The 15,828-nt window shown below is 51.7% G+C and overlaps 9 protein-coding genes across 9 annotated transcripts; 4 read left to right on the top strand and 5 right to left on the bottom strand.

The window, feature by feature from the left end:
- Positions 1–26: 26 nt before the first annotated feature.
- On the bottom strand, positions 27–1,174 carry M431DRAFT_503959 (hypothetical protein). Its single transcript, XM_024918383.1, has one exon. It carries the CDS (start codon positions 1,028–1,030, stop codon positions 113–115), a length of 918 nt encoding a protein of 305 aa, XP_024778673.1. The 5' UTR covers positions 1,031–1,174; the 3' UTR covers positions 27–112.
- A 428-nt stretch (positions 1,175–1,602) lies between these two features.
- Positions 1,603–3,930, top strand: M431DRAFT_503958 (hypothetical protein). Its single transcript, XM_024918382.1, has 7 exons — positions 1,603–2,118; positions 2,193–2,278; positions 2,335–2,384; positions 2,449–2,668; positions 2,748–3,177; positions 3,233–3,286; positions 3,349–3,930. Exons 1-7 carry the CDS (start codon positions 1,825–1,827, stop codon positions 3,673–3,675), a joined length of 1,461 nt encoding a protein of 486 aa, XP_024778672.1. The 5' UTR covers positions 1,603–1,824; the 3' UTR covers positions 3,676–3,930.
- Positions 3,931–4,383: 453 nt separating this feature from the next.
- On the top strand, positions 4,384–6,660 carry M431DRAFT_133914 (hypothetical protein). The gene is made up of 2 exons (XM_024912509.1): positions 4,384–5,365; positions 5,435–6,660. Exons 1-2 carry the CDS (start codon positions 4,879–4,881, stop codon positions 6,592–6,594), a joined length of 1,647 nt encoding a protein of 548 aa, XP_024778671.1. The 5' UTR covers positions 4,384–4,878; the 3' UTR covers positions 6,595–6,660.
- A 118-nt stretch (positions 6,661–6,778) lies between these two features.
- On the bottom strand, positions 6,779–7,572 carry M431DRAFT_292562 (hypothetical protein). Its single transcript, XM_024914098.1, has one exon. It carries the CDS (start codon positions 7,396–7,398, stop codon positions 6,949–6,951), a length of 450 nt encoding a protein of 149 aa, XP_024778670.1. The 5' UTR covers positions 7,399–7,572; the 3' UTR covers positions 6,779–6,948.
- Positions 7,573–10,111: 2,539 nt separating this feature from the next.
- Positions 10,112–11,589, top strand: M431DRAFT_490622 (hypothetical protein; the record flags this gene model as incomplete). The annotated part of the gene is made up of 2 exons (XM_024916824.1): positions 10,112–10,882; positions 10,954–11,589. The coding sequence occupies 2 exons, from the start codon at positions 10,112–10,114 to the stop codon at positions 11,587–11,589; spliced, it is 1,407 nt and encodes a 468-aa protein (XP_024778669.1).
- A 1,086-nt stretch (positions 11,590–12,675) lies between these two features.
- M431DRAFT_292539 (hypothetical protein) lies at positions 12,676–13,859 on the bottom strand. The gene is made up of 2 exons (XM_024914097.1): positions 13,250–13,859; positions 12,676–13,188 (listed from the first exon to the last, which is right to left on the bottom strand). The coding sequence occupies exons 1-2, from the start codon at positions 13,733–13,735 to the stop codon at positions 12,814–12,816; spliced, it is 861 nt and encodes a 286-aa protein (XP_024778668.1). The 5' UTR covers positions 13,736–13,859; the 3' UTR covers positions 12,676–12,813.
- On the top strand, positions 13,736–14,542 carry M431DRAFT_292777 (hypothetical protein). The gene has a single exon (XM_024914100.1). The coding sequence runs from the start codon at positions 13,985–13,987 to the stop codon at positions 14,423–14,425; it is 441 nt and encodes a 146-aa protein (XP_024778667.1). The 5' UTR covers positions 13,736–13,984; the 3' UTR covers positions 14,426–14,542.
- Positions 14,543–15,318, bottom strand: M431DRAFT_292594 (hypothetical protein). The gene has a single exon (XM_024914099.1). The coding sequence runs from the start codon at positions 15,110–15,112 to the stop codon at positions 14,660–14,662; it is 453 nt and encodes a 150-aa protein (XP_024778666.1). The 5' UTR covers positions 15,113–15,318; the 3' UTR covers positions 14,543–14,659.
- Positions 15,302–15,798, bottom strand: M431DRAFT_527597 (hypothetical protein; the record flags this gene model as incomplete). Its single annotated transcript, XM_024920713.1, has 2 exons — positions 15,528–15,798; positions 15,302–15,455 (listed from the first exon to the last, which is right to left on the bottom strand). Exons 1-2 carry the CDS (start codon positions 15,737–15,739, stop codon positions 15,302–15,304), a joined length of 366 nt encoding a protein of 121 aa, XP_024778665.1. The 5' UTR covers positions 15,740–15,798.
- Between the last annotated feature and the right edge of the window lie 30 nt (positions 15,799–15,828).

Raw genomic sequence — 15,828 nt, 5'->3', positions numbered from 1 at the left:
TTATTTTTTTTTTTTTTTTAAATCTATCACCCTTCCGAAAGTCAAGTTGCAGTCAAGTTGCCAGAGGGTATCATTTTATTCCTTTTTTTGGTTCCTATCTGATTTCTGTGCTTTAATCCTCATGTGTAACCGCCATATCCAAAACCTCGACTCTGCCTTGGCCCTTGGTCTCGTTGCCAATAAAATCAGACAGAGCCTTGAAAGCGCCCGGCTCAACAAAGCCCACAACTTCCCATTCCGAGCCCATGACGTCCTGACTCTCAACCTGCTCCACGTAGCTCAAAATCCGGTCTTTGACGGTGCCGGCTGCTTTTGCTTCGCCATCCTCCTCCTTTGCGGCGGCTTTAGGCGCTTTGACTGCCTGCTTGAGAACATTGGTAGAGCATGAAACTCGGAGCTTCATCCGAGCTCGCGCGACGGGAATGGGCTGATATGCGATGAGTGCCTTCATGGCATCCAGGGCCTGACTCTTTGCGCTCTTGGTGGTGACAACGCCCGTCCAGGTGTGCTCCCTAGTCTTAGGCTTGGCCTCGCCAGCCTCTGCCGTCGTGGGCGTTGCAGTTCCCGAATCCGTCGTCTTTTCTCCGCTGTGCGCCTGCGAGCTCAGCATATCGAGGGCCTTTTCGATCATGCCGGGAGTGTACACTCTCTTCGTCCGCGGATCGACCAGCTTACTGACCACGATGCTGATGACCTCATTATGCACCCTTTCTAGCTGCGCCGCCCGCTCTTTGTCGCCAACTTGTAGTTCTCCTTTTTTCAGGATCTCGAGGACGATTTCGTCGGTGCTCTTGCCCTTGCCAAACGCCTTTTCGAGATCCTCCTTGGGCGCAGTCTGGCCCTTGGAGACGTTGAGGAATACGTTTGGGATCTGGAGGACGTTGTCGAGGTCCGTCTCGATGCCGGAACGCCATTCGAGGACTTTGTTCTTGTAGCAAGCGATTTCGAAGCGCTTCTTGCCCTTTTTCAGGCGCACGAGCGAGACGTTTGTGAGCTTGATCTGGTTGGAGGGAAGGTTGATTCGTGACATTGTTGCGAAGAATTATCGAGTAACAGTCGTGAAATGCTGAGAGTAACGAAAATAGTAAATGGAAAAGATAAATATCAACGCTTTATGAAGGAAACGGGTGTTGGTTTTGTTGTTGCTGTTTGGAAGGACGTGCAAGAAAAAAAGAAGACGTCAAAGTTGGATATAAATGTCAAGGCTAGCTGACTTGCAGAGCCTTGGCGGGGGATTATCTATGTACTCGTACCTGAGGATTACAAATCCGGACCTGGCTTAGACTGAATCTGGGCGATGATGTCTTTGCCACTTCTCTTCCATGCTTTTACTTTACAACCCCTTTGTAGAAAGAGTCATAAGAGAAGGCTTTTGAGAAAAGTCGATCTACCACGATTTCATTCCTTTCCGATTTTCTGCCATCATAGTGTAAATTCAGACTAGAATGTTAAACACCTACCAGATGAGCGATTGTATTGTCATAGTAGAAGTGACCCAATCCAGCTTAGTCTCAGGTGTATTTTTCTGCCGCCTGGTCATATCTGGAAGCTGATGCACACACTTTGAACTTTTTTTTCCTCTTGCGCTACCCCACCAAGAATGCGAAGCAGCCTTGCAAAACACCCTGGCCTTTGAATTCTTGCTCTGCTGATATTCGCCTGGTACTGCCCCGCCTTTGAGTGTGTTGAGTCACAAGGAGTCACAAGAGGGTCTTGAGAGTCATAGAATCCGCATAAGCCTTGCCGTGTTGGATCTGTTTTGTCCAAGATTTTTATTCACAACGCTCTTGTTTTGTTCGACGATATCCAGAACTATAGCTAAAAATGGCTGACGCTACGATTGCCCCAGCCGTTGAGGACACGACGGTTAATGCCCCTGCCGCAACCGGCAAGCAGGACATCAACCCGTGGTCCGTCTCTGGAGAGGTCGGCGAGGATGGCAAGGTCAAGGCCATCGACTACCGAAAGCTCATTGACGAGTTCGGCACCAGCTTGATTGACGATGCGCTGTTGGAGCGCTGGGAGAAGGTGACGGGAAGCAAGCCGCATCGATTTATGCGCCGTGGAATTGTCTTTAGCCACAGAGATCTTACGACAATTCTTGATCGTTATGAGAAGGTAAGAAGAGGATGCGAATGGTGTTATAAGCCTCTCTTCAGTATGAGACTTTGAATCTAACGCATTTTTTACAGAATGAACCTTTCTTCCTCTACACTGGACGAGGCCCTAGCAGTGACAGCATGCACATTGGACATACTCAAGTGTTTGATTTTGTCAAGTATGAGTTTCATGGAGGCCTTGGCTTGGGGCGAGTGTTCTAATGTGTTGTCACAGGTGGCTCCAGGATGTTCTTGACGCTCCCCTGATTATCATGTTGACAGATGGTGAGTTGTCTCTATCTCAAGATCTTCATTGAATTGTTGCAGGAAAACTAACTCTTTTATCCAGATGAGAAATTCCTCTTCTCTGAAAAGCGAACAATTGAGGAGGTCATGAGCTACACTCAAACTAACGCCAAGGACATCATCTCTGCCGGCTTCGACATGAAGAAGACCTTCATCTTTTCTGATTACGAGTTCATGGGCGGCGCTTTTTACAGAAACATTTCTAGATTCTCCAAGAGGGTCACTTTCAACGTGGCCAAGGCCGTCTTTGGCTTCGATGGAAGGTGGGTTGTCTTTCGAATGCTTCATTTACGTAGTTCACCGCAACGAACAACATGTCACTGACCTTTCTTCCCTCATCAGCTCGAACATCGGCAAGATTCACTTCCCCAGCATTCAAGGTGCCACATCCTTCGCCACATCCTTCCCCCACATCTTTGGTGACGATGAGAAGAAGACGGCCAAGATCCCCTGCTTGATTCCTTGCGCCATTGATCAGGACCCCTACTTCCGTTTGACGCGAGACTGCGCCGTGAGCCTTCGCTATGCCAAGCCCTCTCTGGTGCACATGAGATTCCTGGATGCTCTGCAGGGCCCTGGCTCCAAGATGTCGGCCAGTGACGACACCTCTGCCATTTTCATGAAGGACTCGGCCAAGGAGATCAAGAACAAGGTCAACAAATACGCCTTCTCAGGAGGTCGTGAGACTGTTGAGGAGCACCGTGAGAAGGGAGGCAACCCGGATGTCGATGTTTCATACCAATACTTGCAGTTCTTCCTGGAAGATGATGAGGTTTGTGCCCGTGAGATCTTGATAGGAGCAAGTATCGCTAATACTATGACTATAGGAACTGGCCAAGATTAGGGCAGACTACCTCAGCGGCAAGCTTCTGACTGGCGAGGTGAGTGCTTCATGTAGAACCCCTATGAGTAGCGGCCGGTATACTGACTGACATGTAAATAGCTCAAGGCGATATGCATTGCGAAACTCCAGGAGTATGTCGGCGCATTCCAGGAGAGAAGAGCCAAGGTTACAGACGAGGTCGTGAAGCAGTTCATGGCCGTCCGCCCGTTAGAGTGGCAGGGAAACCCCAAGGTGCCCCGTGCAGATCTCGTTGTACCGGTAGTTAAGGCAGATGAAGCCGCTGCCTCTACAGAAGGTGGCCCCGAAAAGTTGACCAAGAACCAGCTGAAGAAACTGCTCAAGGAGCAGCAGATTGCGGCGAAGAAGGCTGAGAAGGCGAAACAGAAGGAAGAGGGAGCGGCCAAGGCTGCGGAAGAGGCCAACTAGACTGCGTCTCTGTATAGGGTATGCATTGTTATAAGATGAAATAAGAAAAAAAAATGTTAAACACCGCTTGCAAGTATCACTCACTCCACAGGCTTGGGGAGGAGTTTACAGATATGCATTGAATGGTGTTTGGTAATACGATATACTCCCTAAAAGTAACCACATCCTTGAGAATGCTGTATTACATACTAAGGTATGTAGTCTTGTTCGTTCACGTCAATCATACAACCTGATCGAATAAAAGAGTCACACGGCATGAAGAAAATCCATTCTATAAAAGTGAGACGAAATACAGGTAATATTCTCCCTGATTCTGACTGAATAGGGGCTACACAGTATCTCTGTACATCATCAAGTATAGATACCTAAGTTGCCCAACTGTGAGGCCTGAAGCCATAGCGATACTCGTACTCGTACCTCCTCACCGCGTTCGCTTTGAGTGCTGATTGGGGCCACGTGAACGGTACGTGCCGGGGCCTGAGAGCCTCCACACCCGATATGGCAATATGTGGGGGCTATCAGTATCCCGGGGGGACCTTTGTTTTGCATGGATAGCACGGAGTACTTTGTGTATGGGCGTTACAGACACAAGCACGGAGCATGAAGTCCTAGGAAGAGCCTAAAGAGATGTGAGACTCGGCGGGTATGTGAGGCCTGTAAGTACCAAGAATGGCTTCATTCTATTTGCAGCTTATATAGGTGTGACAGGTACCTGCTTTTGTATTGTCTCGTTGCTTCAGCGATCGTCTTTCGAGTCTCCGATGGCGATCGCTTGCGGGCCATCAAGGGACTCGGACAGTGCTAGGCAGGAGATCCGCGACCGGCGAAGGGGGCTGGCGCACTAACAGGCAGCAACGCTACTGCAGCGACTATCTGTTACCCGACTCCTATAGCCAGGAGCGAGGGGGTCACAGTGCGCCTCAGCAACACTAACAACAGGTACCTCACAGTAAGAATGCGTTAGGCAAGGTTCCTGAGCGGCTTTGGGTTGAGTTTCCCCGGGCTTGAACCAAGAGGTTGGGCTGCCTGGCGACTGCTCGCATACGTAATGACCGCCTCTCTCGGCCAGCCACGCCCTTTATTAGCCGGCCCTTCGTCCTTCTTCCATCTCTCATTCATCAATTCCTCTCCCATCTCTATCATCATCTCCATCTCAATCCGCATCGAGAACTCTGGTACCTGACATCACTACCATCAGTCACAATGCGGTTGTCTACTTCCGCCCTCGTGCTGGGCGCTGCCTCGTCGGCCATGGCCTTCCAGGACCAAAAGGTCCTCGGCGACTCCAAGCCGGCTGTCAAGTTCGGCGGCGACTTTGAGGCGTTGGCCTCGTCCCTCAAGGAGTCGTTTGGCGAGCTCACTGCCGATGCCAAGGCCGTCTGGGAAGAGGTCTCTCTGCTCGCCCCGGATGCCATGGAGGCGTTCATTGCCGAGGCCAAGGGCATCAAGGCCAAGAAGCACGACCGCAAGGCCGATGGCGAATGGGACCATGTTGTCAAGGGTGCTGACCTCCAGAAGGTGTGGGTTGAGGACGACAAGACTGGAGAGTCCCGCCGTCTGGTGGGCGGCAAGCTGTCCAACTACAGCCTGCGAGCCAAGAAGGTCGATCCCGCAAAGCTCGGTGTCGATAAGGTGAAGCAATTCAGCGGATACCTCGACGACGACGAGAAGGACAAGCACTTGTTCTACTGTGAGTTTCCTAATCAATACAATTCCCCTATACGCAGGCCTCATGGCTAATCAATGTTGTGCTTTACAGGGTTCTTCGAGTCCCGCAACGACCCCAAGAACGACCCCGTCATCCTGTGGCTCAATGGCGGCCCAGGCTGCTCCTCCCTTACCGGTCTCTTCTTTGAGCTGGGCCCGGCTTCTATCAACCAGAAGATCCAGATTGTCAACAACCCACACGCATGGAACAACAACGCTTCCGTCATCTTCCTTGACCAGCCGGTCAATGTGGGCTACTCATATGGCAGCGGCTCAGTCAGCGACACTGTCGCTGCTGGCAAGGACGTCTACGCCCTCCTCACCCTCTTCTTCCACCAGTTCCCCGAGTATTCTACTCAGGACTTCCACATTGCTGGAGAGTCATATGGCGGACACTACGTCCCCACCTTTGCGTCTGAGATCCTTTCCCACAAGGACCGCAACATCAACCTCAAGAGCATTGCTGTCGGCAATGGCTTGACTGATGAGTTCACCCAGTACGCTTACTACCGGCCCATGGCCTGCGGTGACGGTGGCTACCCCGCTGTCCTGAGCGAGAGCCAGTGCAATGCCATGGACAGCTCCCTCCCTCGCTGCCAGAGCCTCATCAAGAACTGTTACGACTCGGAGAGCGCCTGGCTCTGCGTGCCCGCTTCCATCTACTGCAACAACGCCTTCATTGGACCGTACCAGCAGACTGGCTACAACCCCTACGATATCCGTTCCAAGTGCGAGGATTCCGGCAACCTGTGCTACAAGGGTCTGGGTTACATCTCTGAGTACCTGAACAAGCCTGATGTCATGGAGGCCCTCGGTGCTGAGGTGTCATCCTACGACTCCTGCAACTTCGACATCAACCGTAACTTCTTGATGCACGGTGACTGGATGAAGCCCATCTACCGCCTTGTTCCCGACCTGCTGAAGGAGATTCCCGTCCTTATCTACGCCGGTGACGCCGACTTCATCTGCAACTGGCTCGGCAACAAGGCCTGGGTCAATGCCCTCGAGTGGGAGCACGGTGACGAGTTCCGTAGCGCCAAGACCAAGGACCTCACTGTTGGAGACAAGACATACGGTAACGTTCAGTCATCACACAACCTCACCTGGATTCAGGTCTACGGCGCCGGCCACATGACACCAACGGATGAGCCCGAGGGCAGCATCAACTTTGTCAACCGCTGGATCGCCGGCGAGTGGGTTGCTAAGAAATGATGATGAATGATTAAGATATCCGATGGGTTTTTTGGTATAACTGGGCAGTAAATGACATATGGGCGCGGGCTGCATGTTTTGTATTATGAATTATTAGTAAGAAACAAGAATAAAGACTTACCTTTATTATTATAACTTTGTATTTGAACGTGCCATGTTGCTTTTTGTTTGCTTGTTTCGCAATCATGGTATTATGATGTTTGCGTATCTCGGAGATGGCATAGCAATGAAGCAATTAGTCCGAGCGGTGTTTGTCGGTGATGTTGCGATGGGATGGTTGATCTCCGCAGGTGTTCCAACCCCCCGCCCCCAATTGCCTTGCAAGGCAGAAGTTCCGGTGCGGAGATGATGGCATTAGACGGAGGTTAGGAGTACATCTTTCCTCGTTCGCGAGGACAATTTCCTGCATTTGCATGGGGTACAGGGTATGCAAGGATGTCCCAACACGGTGACGAAGTAGTATCTGTTGGAAAGGTAGCAACTGATTCCGTTCCATTTCCACTCTCCCCTCTCTATCTCCTGACGGCTACGGCTAAAAAGAAAAGGACGTTGAAGATATCTTGATGACGCAGGCAGTGTGGCGATGAGCTTGGCTTTCTTGGAAGTTTGGTCGCCCAAATGCCGATATGCATGGGGTGGTGGGATCATTGAAAGGTGGACTGATTTCTTCTCCCCTCCATCTCTCGCTTTCGCATTCTCTTCGATGATTGACTTATGATGCCTGGGGCTGGATACATGTAACTCGGCCAGCACATTGAAAGTGACAAGAAACGAGCTGTGCATTGGGTTGATATATCCAATCATTTGGAGGTTGAGATACTGCACGTGCCTCAATGGGTTGACTGGCGTCTAATCCTGAGCCCGTTGCGGCCGCTAGGTGTTTAGTGAAGGGCCCTGCTAAAGTTTACTGGTATAATCTGTGGAGAACAAAGTCCTAGCACCCCCATTCTCGCGCTTTCAAAATACTTGGGGTGGTAGGCAGCAAAATACGCGGGGGGAGAGCCGAGGATATTCCTCCCTACGACTAATGCGAAGTGCTCGCATGTGCCCTCCTCGTGAAGCTCCTCGGCATGAATATCCATTAATCTAATCGTGCGGGGGGGGGCCTATTAAACACGGGGTTCAGGATCAATATAATAGCAGACAAAAATATCACTGCAGGGTAGCATCCCAGCGATGCGGCGCTAATAGCTCTCCCCCAACAAAAAAGTAAAAAGAGAAAAAACTTTTCTCTAACTGGCTGCTTGTGAGAGCTGAACTTGGGCCGTTTGCCGCTTCCGGCTCCGCATATCGCGGCCACAGCACGGAGAAACGGGGTAGATGCAACCACTCCGTCTTTCTTTGGTGCGGCTGGCCGGGAGGCAAGAGGAAGTTGGTGTGGCGATACGGGAGGCTAGCATTGATTGAGAATGTTTTTGGTGCCTTTTGAGATTTGAGTGTCGCGTGGTTCCTGAAAACTGGAAGCTGGAAGCCGTGCGAATAATTTAGGTGACGCTGCGAGTAGTTAGGTATCCCGTGTATTGCACGGAGCATCATTGCCGGGTTTGCACGGCAATGGGGGATGCGAGTGCGAATCTGCTTGTGTGTTTCCGCCGATTGAGCCGAACCAAAGTGCTGCAGAAAGCAAGGGAACAGCCCATGCACAGGTGCTACTGTACCGGTATACAATCGCACTCGCATCGCTGGAATGGAAGAAAACGGGCGGCATTTGCTGCATTCTCGTCCTTTTGGGCCTAGAGCCGATGTTGGGTTCTGGGTGGAGATGACAGGGGGGGCTCTTAGAACGACCAGAAGCTGGGCATGGAAGAGCCTGGCCAATGACCATGCCTGGCGACTGTCGAAAGGAGATCAAGCATGGCGCAGGGCCTTCATTACCTGGGCGAGCACCAGCTGGGTCAAGAGTTGCGCCATGGTCGCGAGCATAATGGTACTGCCGTGATAACGTCCAATGGATTGTACTCGTATGATTTTGACCTCCAGTGCTGATTGAGTGACCGCCCGACCCGGTTCGGCTGGCACGGCCCCTGATGCGGGAGTTGTTGGTCGGATCGATAGGCGACGAGTCGCAATCGTGGGGAGAGGCGAGAAAGCCGATGTTGGTGCGAGCATGAAGTGGAGGGGAGAAGATGGGATGAGGGAAAAAAAGAAGAAGAAGAAGAAGAAGAAGAGAGAGGCTATCTAGATGACTTCTACTGCAGTCGATATCAAGGCAAAGGCTGTGTGAGAGCTGTGTAGTCCTCGGCACTTGTTGGTGCCCCCTATATCCCCTATCCCCAAAATCTCGTTAGGATAGGCTACAATACAATTGAGTTTTTCTGTATTCCCTCCTCTCAGCTCAGCTGCTCATCGAGGCTGGCTTCAAAAGCGAAAATCGGCTCCTGCTCCGCGGGCTCCGAGACGACCAGGGGGACGTCTGCTTGGTTATCGCGCGATATGTAGCAGCTCTTTTTGACTTTGGCCCCTGGCTTGCCGAGCGGCCGCTGAAGCTGAACAAGGGAGCCATTATTAACGACCGACAAGTTCGAATTTTTTGAAATTAATGCCGTTCGTGGTTTAGAAAACAAGTACCGAGCGGTGGTGCGTGACGTCCATATCGCGTTGATGCGAAATGAAGCTCCCGAGAACTAGGAGTAGTATAAACACCAGCTCGCCTCCCTCGATGGCCTCTGTCTGACACGCCCCAAATAGAATCTTCACTGATCAGGCTTATCTCTCTCCCTTTGGCCCAATTCGCCAGCCCTGCCGTTTGTTGAATAATTGCTACTCCATCCGTATCTTTTGTCAAGCACACCAAGTAATACTGTACGATACTAAACGTCACATATCAACGGCGGTACTTTGCCGTCCCATACAATAAACCGAAACCAGCAACAACGAGAAAGTTACTTCGCCTTCGCAGCCTCTGATCTGCTGGGCCACCAATTAAAAAGAGCAATCATCTACCACCATCTACATCTGGGTGGTTCATTGTTATCCCATTTTTTTTTTCTCTCGCTTGCATCATTGAGACTTGGTTGAACTGCTCCGTTGACCCGCCTGTTGCCCCAACAAATTCGCCAGGCGTGTATTTTTTTTTTGGCCCTCTCTTTCTCACCCCTCCCTTGGATCCAGCCTCGGCGGAAGCGGGTATCCAGAGCGCCCTCTTTTTTTATTAATTTTCCTCTGCACTCTCGAGCTTTTTTAATATCTTTGTCATCGGGGACGAATTCCTTCAATCCTTCTTCTTTTCCCACTTCGTTTTTCATTATAGCCTGTTTGGCGTGCGTTTTGCATTGGCCAATATAGCCTGGAACTTTATTTTGGGGCAAAAGCAAGAAGCTTGGAACAAGCTTGTTGTGTTTGTTAGCGACAAAAAAAAAGGTACTTGCGACTACACTGAGGGCCCCCAGTAGTTGAACGACGACTTACACCGGTTGGCAGCAGAACTTTTGTCTTTTCACCACAACAAATTTGACATTCGTCTACACAAAACTTGCACGGTTTCTTTCACCTGGCAGGTAGCATCTCGACATTCACCATGTCCAAACTCCAGATCTGGGCCTCGATGCCCGAAGCCCACCTCTTCAACTTCCCTCCTGCCAACCCTCCGGCGCCAATCCCGCCGGCACATGTCCCTGCCACTATTCTGAGGCCCTTCAACATCCCAGATGATCTCTATGTGTCTGCTCTGGATGCTCGAGTTCCGTTGACGATTGCCGCTCTTTATGCCATCTCAGCCAAGCTGCTCAACAAGTACAACAAGGCGCGCAACAAGAAGCCCTGGGGCATCAGCAAAACACGCCCCTTCTTCGTCTTTGTCGTCCTGCACAACATCTTCCTTGCCGTCTACTCTGCCTGGACCTTCTGGGGCATGGTCGGCGTCATGCAGAGGAGTTTCGTCAGCCCCTTTGGTCCTGGCGGCGTCGCTGCTACTGCTGATGGCTTCTGCCGCCCCCACGGACCTCGAGGCCTGGGCAACTCCATCTACTTCAACGAGACCACTTTGAGCTGGGATAGTGCTTCACCGAGCTCCGTTGCGCATCTGCTTGCTTCCAATGGCATGCCTAGCACCACCGAGCCCGGCCGAATGTGGAACGAGGGTCTCAACTTTTACGGCTGGATCTTCTACCTGAGCAAGTTCTATGAGGTCCTCGACACCTTCATCATTTTGGCCAAGGGCAAGTACAGCTCTACTCTGCAGACTTACCACCACGCCGGTGCCATGATGTGCATGTGGGCTGGTATGCGGTACATGGCCATCCCCATCTGGATCTTCTGCCTCTTCAACTCCTTCATCCACTCTTTGATGGTGAGTTTTTTTCTCCTGCTGTTGACCTACAGCTTTGTCCGCATCTTCCTTTTGCTAACCCTGCTCTCTAGTACACCTACTACACTCTATCGGCCTTCTCCATCAGAGTTCCCACGGCCCTGAAGCGTTCCCTGACCTCCATGCAAATCACCCAATTCATCATTGGAGCTACATTCGCCATGGTCCCATCTTTCGTTACATACGTTTCCCCCATCACCTCTACCCACGTCGTCACCGAAGAGTCTCCCGTCACCAGGAGCGCCCCGATCGACTACATCATCCCGACCGCTGTCAGTGCCCTGGATTCGCTCAAGCAGCTTATCTTTGGATCTGCCGAGGTCGCTGGCGCCGCCGAAGCTGCGGCCGCGCCCACCATCAGCAAGTCCACCACCGTCACCCGGACGTTCGACCTTGTCCAGCCCTGCACTCTCACCACTGGTGAGACGTTTGCCATCTGGATCAACGTCGTCTACCTTGCTCCTCTCACCTACCTCTTCATCAGCTTCTTCATCGCCAGCTACGTCAAGCGAAGCAGCGCTGCCCAGAAGCTCGGCGGCAAGGCTGCTCGCGGCATGGGCGATGAGGTCACCCTTGCTGAAAAGGCTGGCTGGGAGGCTGCCCGTAACGTCGAGCGGGAGGTCTACGGCGGCGAGCAGATGGCAGAGGGAAGCAGCAGCCCCAATGGCAAGACCAAGCGCAGGGCTTAGAATGGCCTCGTCGTGAAAAAGGTCAAGACAAAAAGGCTAGTTGGCAAAAAGGGGGGCTTGAAAGTTGTAGGATACTCGCGCTGAATCAATACCATCGGTTTGGTTTGGTAATTCGTGAGATTTGGTTTTTGCTATATCATTTTTTACTTATGGGCATGGTGGAAGAAAAGACAAAAACTTCAGTTGCCCCGGGCATGGCGTTGTTTTATTTTAAAATCCTTAACTGGATGGGCTTTGGGGGGAGTGGAAAATTATTCATTGGTTTCACTCACACACATTAGTATTGCATGGACAAGGATAGTGTTGCATGTTCACTTGTCGTAATTATCAAAGCTGAAAAAAGAGATACACGACTCGAATAGAATCTGAGAACTGACCGGATTATCGGATCAGAAGATGTTTCTTTGGTTTCACATTAGATTTTGTGATATGTGTCTGATACCTTATTCCTATGCTTTGTACTGTAGAGCGATGCCCCTTTTCCCTGCGTCAAGAGGTGAGATGTCCCCTTTTCCTTGCGTCAAAACATGTGTATTTGACTTGACAGAGAAACTACAAGCAGAACCCAGGAGAAACGTTTTGAAATATGTGTAAAGAAAGTCAATTATCTGTCTATAGAGTTCGCCCTCCGGCTCACAAAAAACAAGCGGCTAATCCGCCATCGGGGTATTACCTCCTTTCCAAACAATCCCGCACAGAAAAGGAAAAAAATAGGATATAAAAATGTAAAGGAGCTGCCCAGGAGGGTATCCCGCTAAAGAAAACGCCCGCTTTCCCAAGTCTAGTAGTTTGTCTGTTGTCTCTGAATCTGAATTTCCGTCCTGCTCGGCGAGTTTTGTCCGAGATGCGTAAAGTTTCCATGCAGTATTTCAAGAAAAAGAAGAAAAGATGGAAAAAAGGGGGGTTGAGATGTCTGACCAGATTCGCTGTAGATCGAGTTTGCCCCATTATCAAGGAATCGGTTGGGGTTTGTGTAAATAAGGACAAGGAAAAGAAAAACAAAAAAGAAAAGAAAAATCATCAATCTGGTCTAATGGTCTATCGTCATTTGAGTTGCTCGTAACTTCATGTGTTCGCTCTGGGTATCGAAGATGCCGCCGCAGCGGCGACACGAGTGTAGTAGGTAGTAGGAAAACCGGCCTGCTCCCTGATGGATCTTGCCCACCAAAAAGGAGTCATATCGGCCGTGTAGGTTGATATTGCGGCTCAGCCGCCAGGTCTCTCTTAAAAAGTGCTCCAGTTCCAGTCTCGCGGGACGCTGGCCGGAATCTCGGGGCCCTGGGGCAAGCCAAACGGCGTCGCTGGCTGAGCAGCGATGGGTGTGGAAGGGACCGTGCGATGGGCATCCGAGGATGCTGGGCTGGACACTAGGCTGCTTTCGCGGCTGTGCCATGTCTTGAACTGCTCGAAGCAGTGGTTGCACGTGCGTGACGGGACAGCGCGCGGGTTGAAGTTTGCGTTCTGGTCGAGCGGAAGCGCATAGCTAGAGTGCCAGTCGCAAAAGATGTTGCCACATTTGCGGCAGTGGTGCCGCCGGACAAAGTAGCTGAAATTGCGTTTGCACGTCGGGTCGTCGCAGATGGTGGATTCGGTGTCGGGCTAATCAGGGCAATGTTAGCGATAATCTGTCCTGTAGATGAATCTCCGGGTTCAAACAAACCTTCCAGTGCTTGCGCGTAGGTGGCTCCGTGACGTCGGGGAAGAGGTCGAGATTCCACTCGCCATCGATGCTGCTCTTGCCGCTCTCGCTGGCGCGACGGCCCATGCGCTGGCCGACGATGCCACTGAGGCTCATGAAGCCAGTGTTGGAGCGGCGCAGCGTCACGTCAGACCCAGAGTCGGAGCTCGAGTCGCCAGATCTTGACTTGGTCAAGGGTCGTTGTGGGAACTCGTCGTTTGGTCGCAAGGCAGCCGGCATGTAAACGGGCCGTACATTGGTGGCGTGATGAGCCTTGGGCGACGGCGGTGTCGAAACGGGATGCTGCTCATGGAAGCCGTTTGAGCTGTTTGGCGACAGCTGAGGTCCTGGAGGCAGCTGGAAGGACTGCGAGCGGTTGTGGCCATGAGGGCGTCTGCTGTTTGGCAGAAAGTGCCGGGACTGCTGCTGAGCACCCGGTACAGAAGGCATGATGAGCTGGGCCGCCATTGTTGTCTACTTTCTTTTTATTACTTGTCCGTCTCTTCTCTTGTTGGGATTTCGGTTAATCCACAGGTTGATGCAAGAGAATAATGAATGGCGGAGTTGTGCCACGTTGATGCCGCCGCGCGGTGAGTGGCTTGGAAATGTGTAGAGTTTGTTTGGTGATGAGTGAGATAAAATGTAAGAGCGGTTGCCCCAAGGGTGTGTCGCACGCTATGCAGTAAAAGAGAAGAATGGAAAAGATGAGAGTTGACGATGGATAGAAGGTCGATTCGACACTGCTCTACTTGGGGAGATGAGGTCGAGGGATGTACTCGGTATCGAGATCGAGGGCGAGACGAAGATATAAAGCAACCAAGGGCTGCAAGTGCCAGGTACGTGTACAGGCGGGTACTTGGCCGGTCTGGAGCTTACTTTGCTGGTACCGACCGAGTCCGTCGAGTCGAGATTGATCCTCTGAGAATCGCACTGGGTCCTCCTATTCTGTGTTATGTCGGGTGTGTCGGCGAGTGGCCGGATTGGTGCGATTGGACAGGGGGCGGACTATCGCAGGGCGGCAATTGGACGGATGCTGACCGGTGGCGATGCGAGTCGCGGATTTTGGTATGTGGACGGCGTGGTAGTAATATGGAGCGTGGAGTAAGTAGTAGTTCCAGTTATTGTATTGATCTGGAAGAACAAGGTTGGTGCTGGTAATCCAAGCGCAGTAGTTGGCCGTAGCCAGGAATATGAATGTTCCTGACTGAGAGAGTGGGAGAGGTAAAAAAGAAGAAGAAAAAAAAAAGTTGCGAGCAATATCCTCCCCCCAACTGCCTTAGTACTGCTACCTTGTGCAGCTCTGTCCGCTTTCCCTGTCTCATGCACGTCGTCCAGGCCACAGAGGAGCTAATGTACGTCTGTCCTGGTATTGAAAGCAACTACGGATACCTCCTACCTGACCTTACGGAGTAATATGTACGAAGCTGCGTCAGGTAGCCTGTACAACGGGTCTGGACGAGGTACGGAGCACAAGAGAAGAGCACCGTAAATGCATGTACTGTATATACTCCGTATGTGTAATGTACTCGTCCTACTCGTACGCTGCGAGCCACTCGGACAAGCAAATCCAGGCCTTGCTCGGGGTCTGTGTCCCTCTCTCGGCGTTTGGCTCCAGTTGTGTGGCACAGAACTTTGGGCCTCTGGGGAGGATTGATTGAATTGGTGGGCACCCCATTGGCCCGCTCGGCCACTCCCACATGGGCTAAGGCAGCATGCTAACAATAAGACAAGATTTATTTTTACCCAAGCCTGGGCCGTCGAAAGTTTCGATTGTTTTGATCCATTGACGTTTTTCCTTTGCGTGGTCAGTACTCTGTGCAACTGCCGATACCAACAAGTAAGCATAACCCGGTATAAATCAGCCAGCACTCAGCTGAGCTTACATGTCCTGATAGGTAGCACCAGACAGCCGTACAGCACTGTAATACCTTAGTACTTCTCTGCCCATCCATGCTAAATCTCATGCCTAAAGCCGTGACATGTCAAAATTGATGAAGATTTTTGGGGTCCCCGGCCACAAATGCAGCTCGTTCGTCATAGTAAGCTTAACGAGCCAGGGTGGCAGGTGCCTTGTTTCCCTTTTGCGCTCTCAGCCTGTCCGTCCTCGATTGCCTCGCGATGAACCTGAACCCGATGCTGCTGCTGGTGTGCGTACAGGATACCCTCCGCAGCGCCGGCGGATGTAAGGCTGGCAAAGGTACCCCGTACCTGTTCGTGTATCACCCAGAAACGGCATCGACCAACGAAATGCGCTAATTACCTGCTTGTTCCTCCCCCCAGCGCCTGGCTGCAGCGCAAAACGCGCGCCCCGTTTGTCGTCCACTGGTCGTTTAAGCCGTTCCACCGCCTACGGCCAGCGCGAGCATCTCCCAGCACGAGCGCCAATCTCGTGAAGCGGAGCGCCACAGGCACCAGCGGCAACACCAACGGCAACACCAACGGCAGCAGAAGCAACGAGAATGCAGACGCCATTGAGTTCTGTCAACTCTGGCCGCCCGCTAGCACTCGAGATTCGCCCCATGGGTATCCGCCCGATTGGCATGTAAGCGGCGTGGTTGTCC

This window comes from Trichoderma harzianum, assembly GCF_003025095.1.
Source record: "Trichoderma harzianum CBS 226.95 unplaced genomic scaffold M431scaffold_2, whole genome shotgun sequence".
In the NCBI taxonomy this organism is placed as follows: Eukaryota; Fungi; Ascomycota; class Sordariomycetes; order Hypocreales; family Hypocreaceae; genus Trichoderma; species Trichoderma harzianum.
Note: the sequence above shows the minus strand (reverse complement) of the source record. Positions and strands in the feature narration are given on the sequence as shown.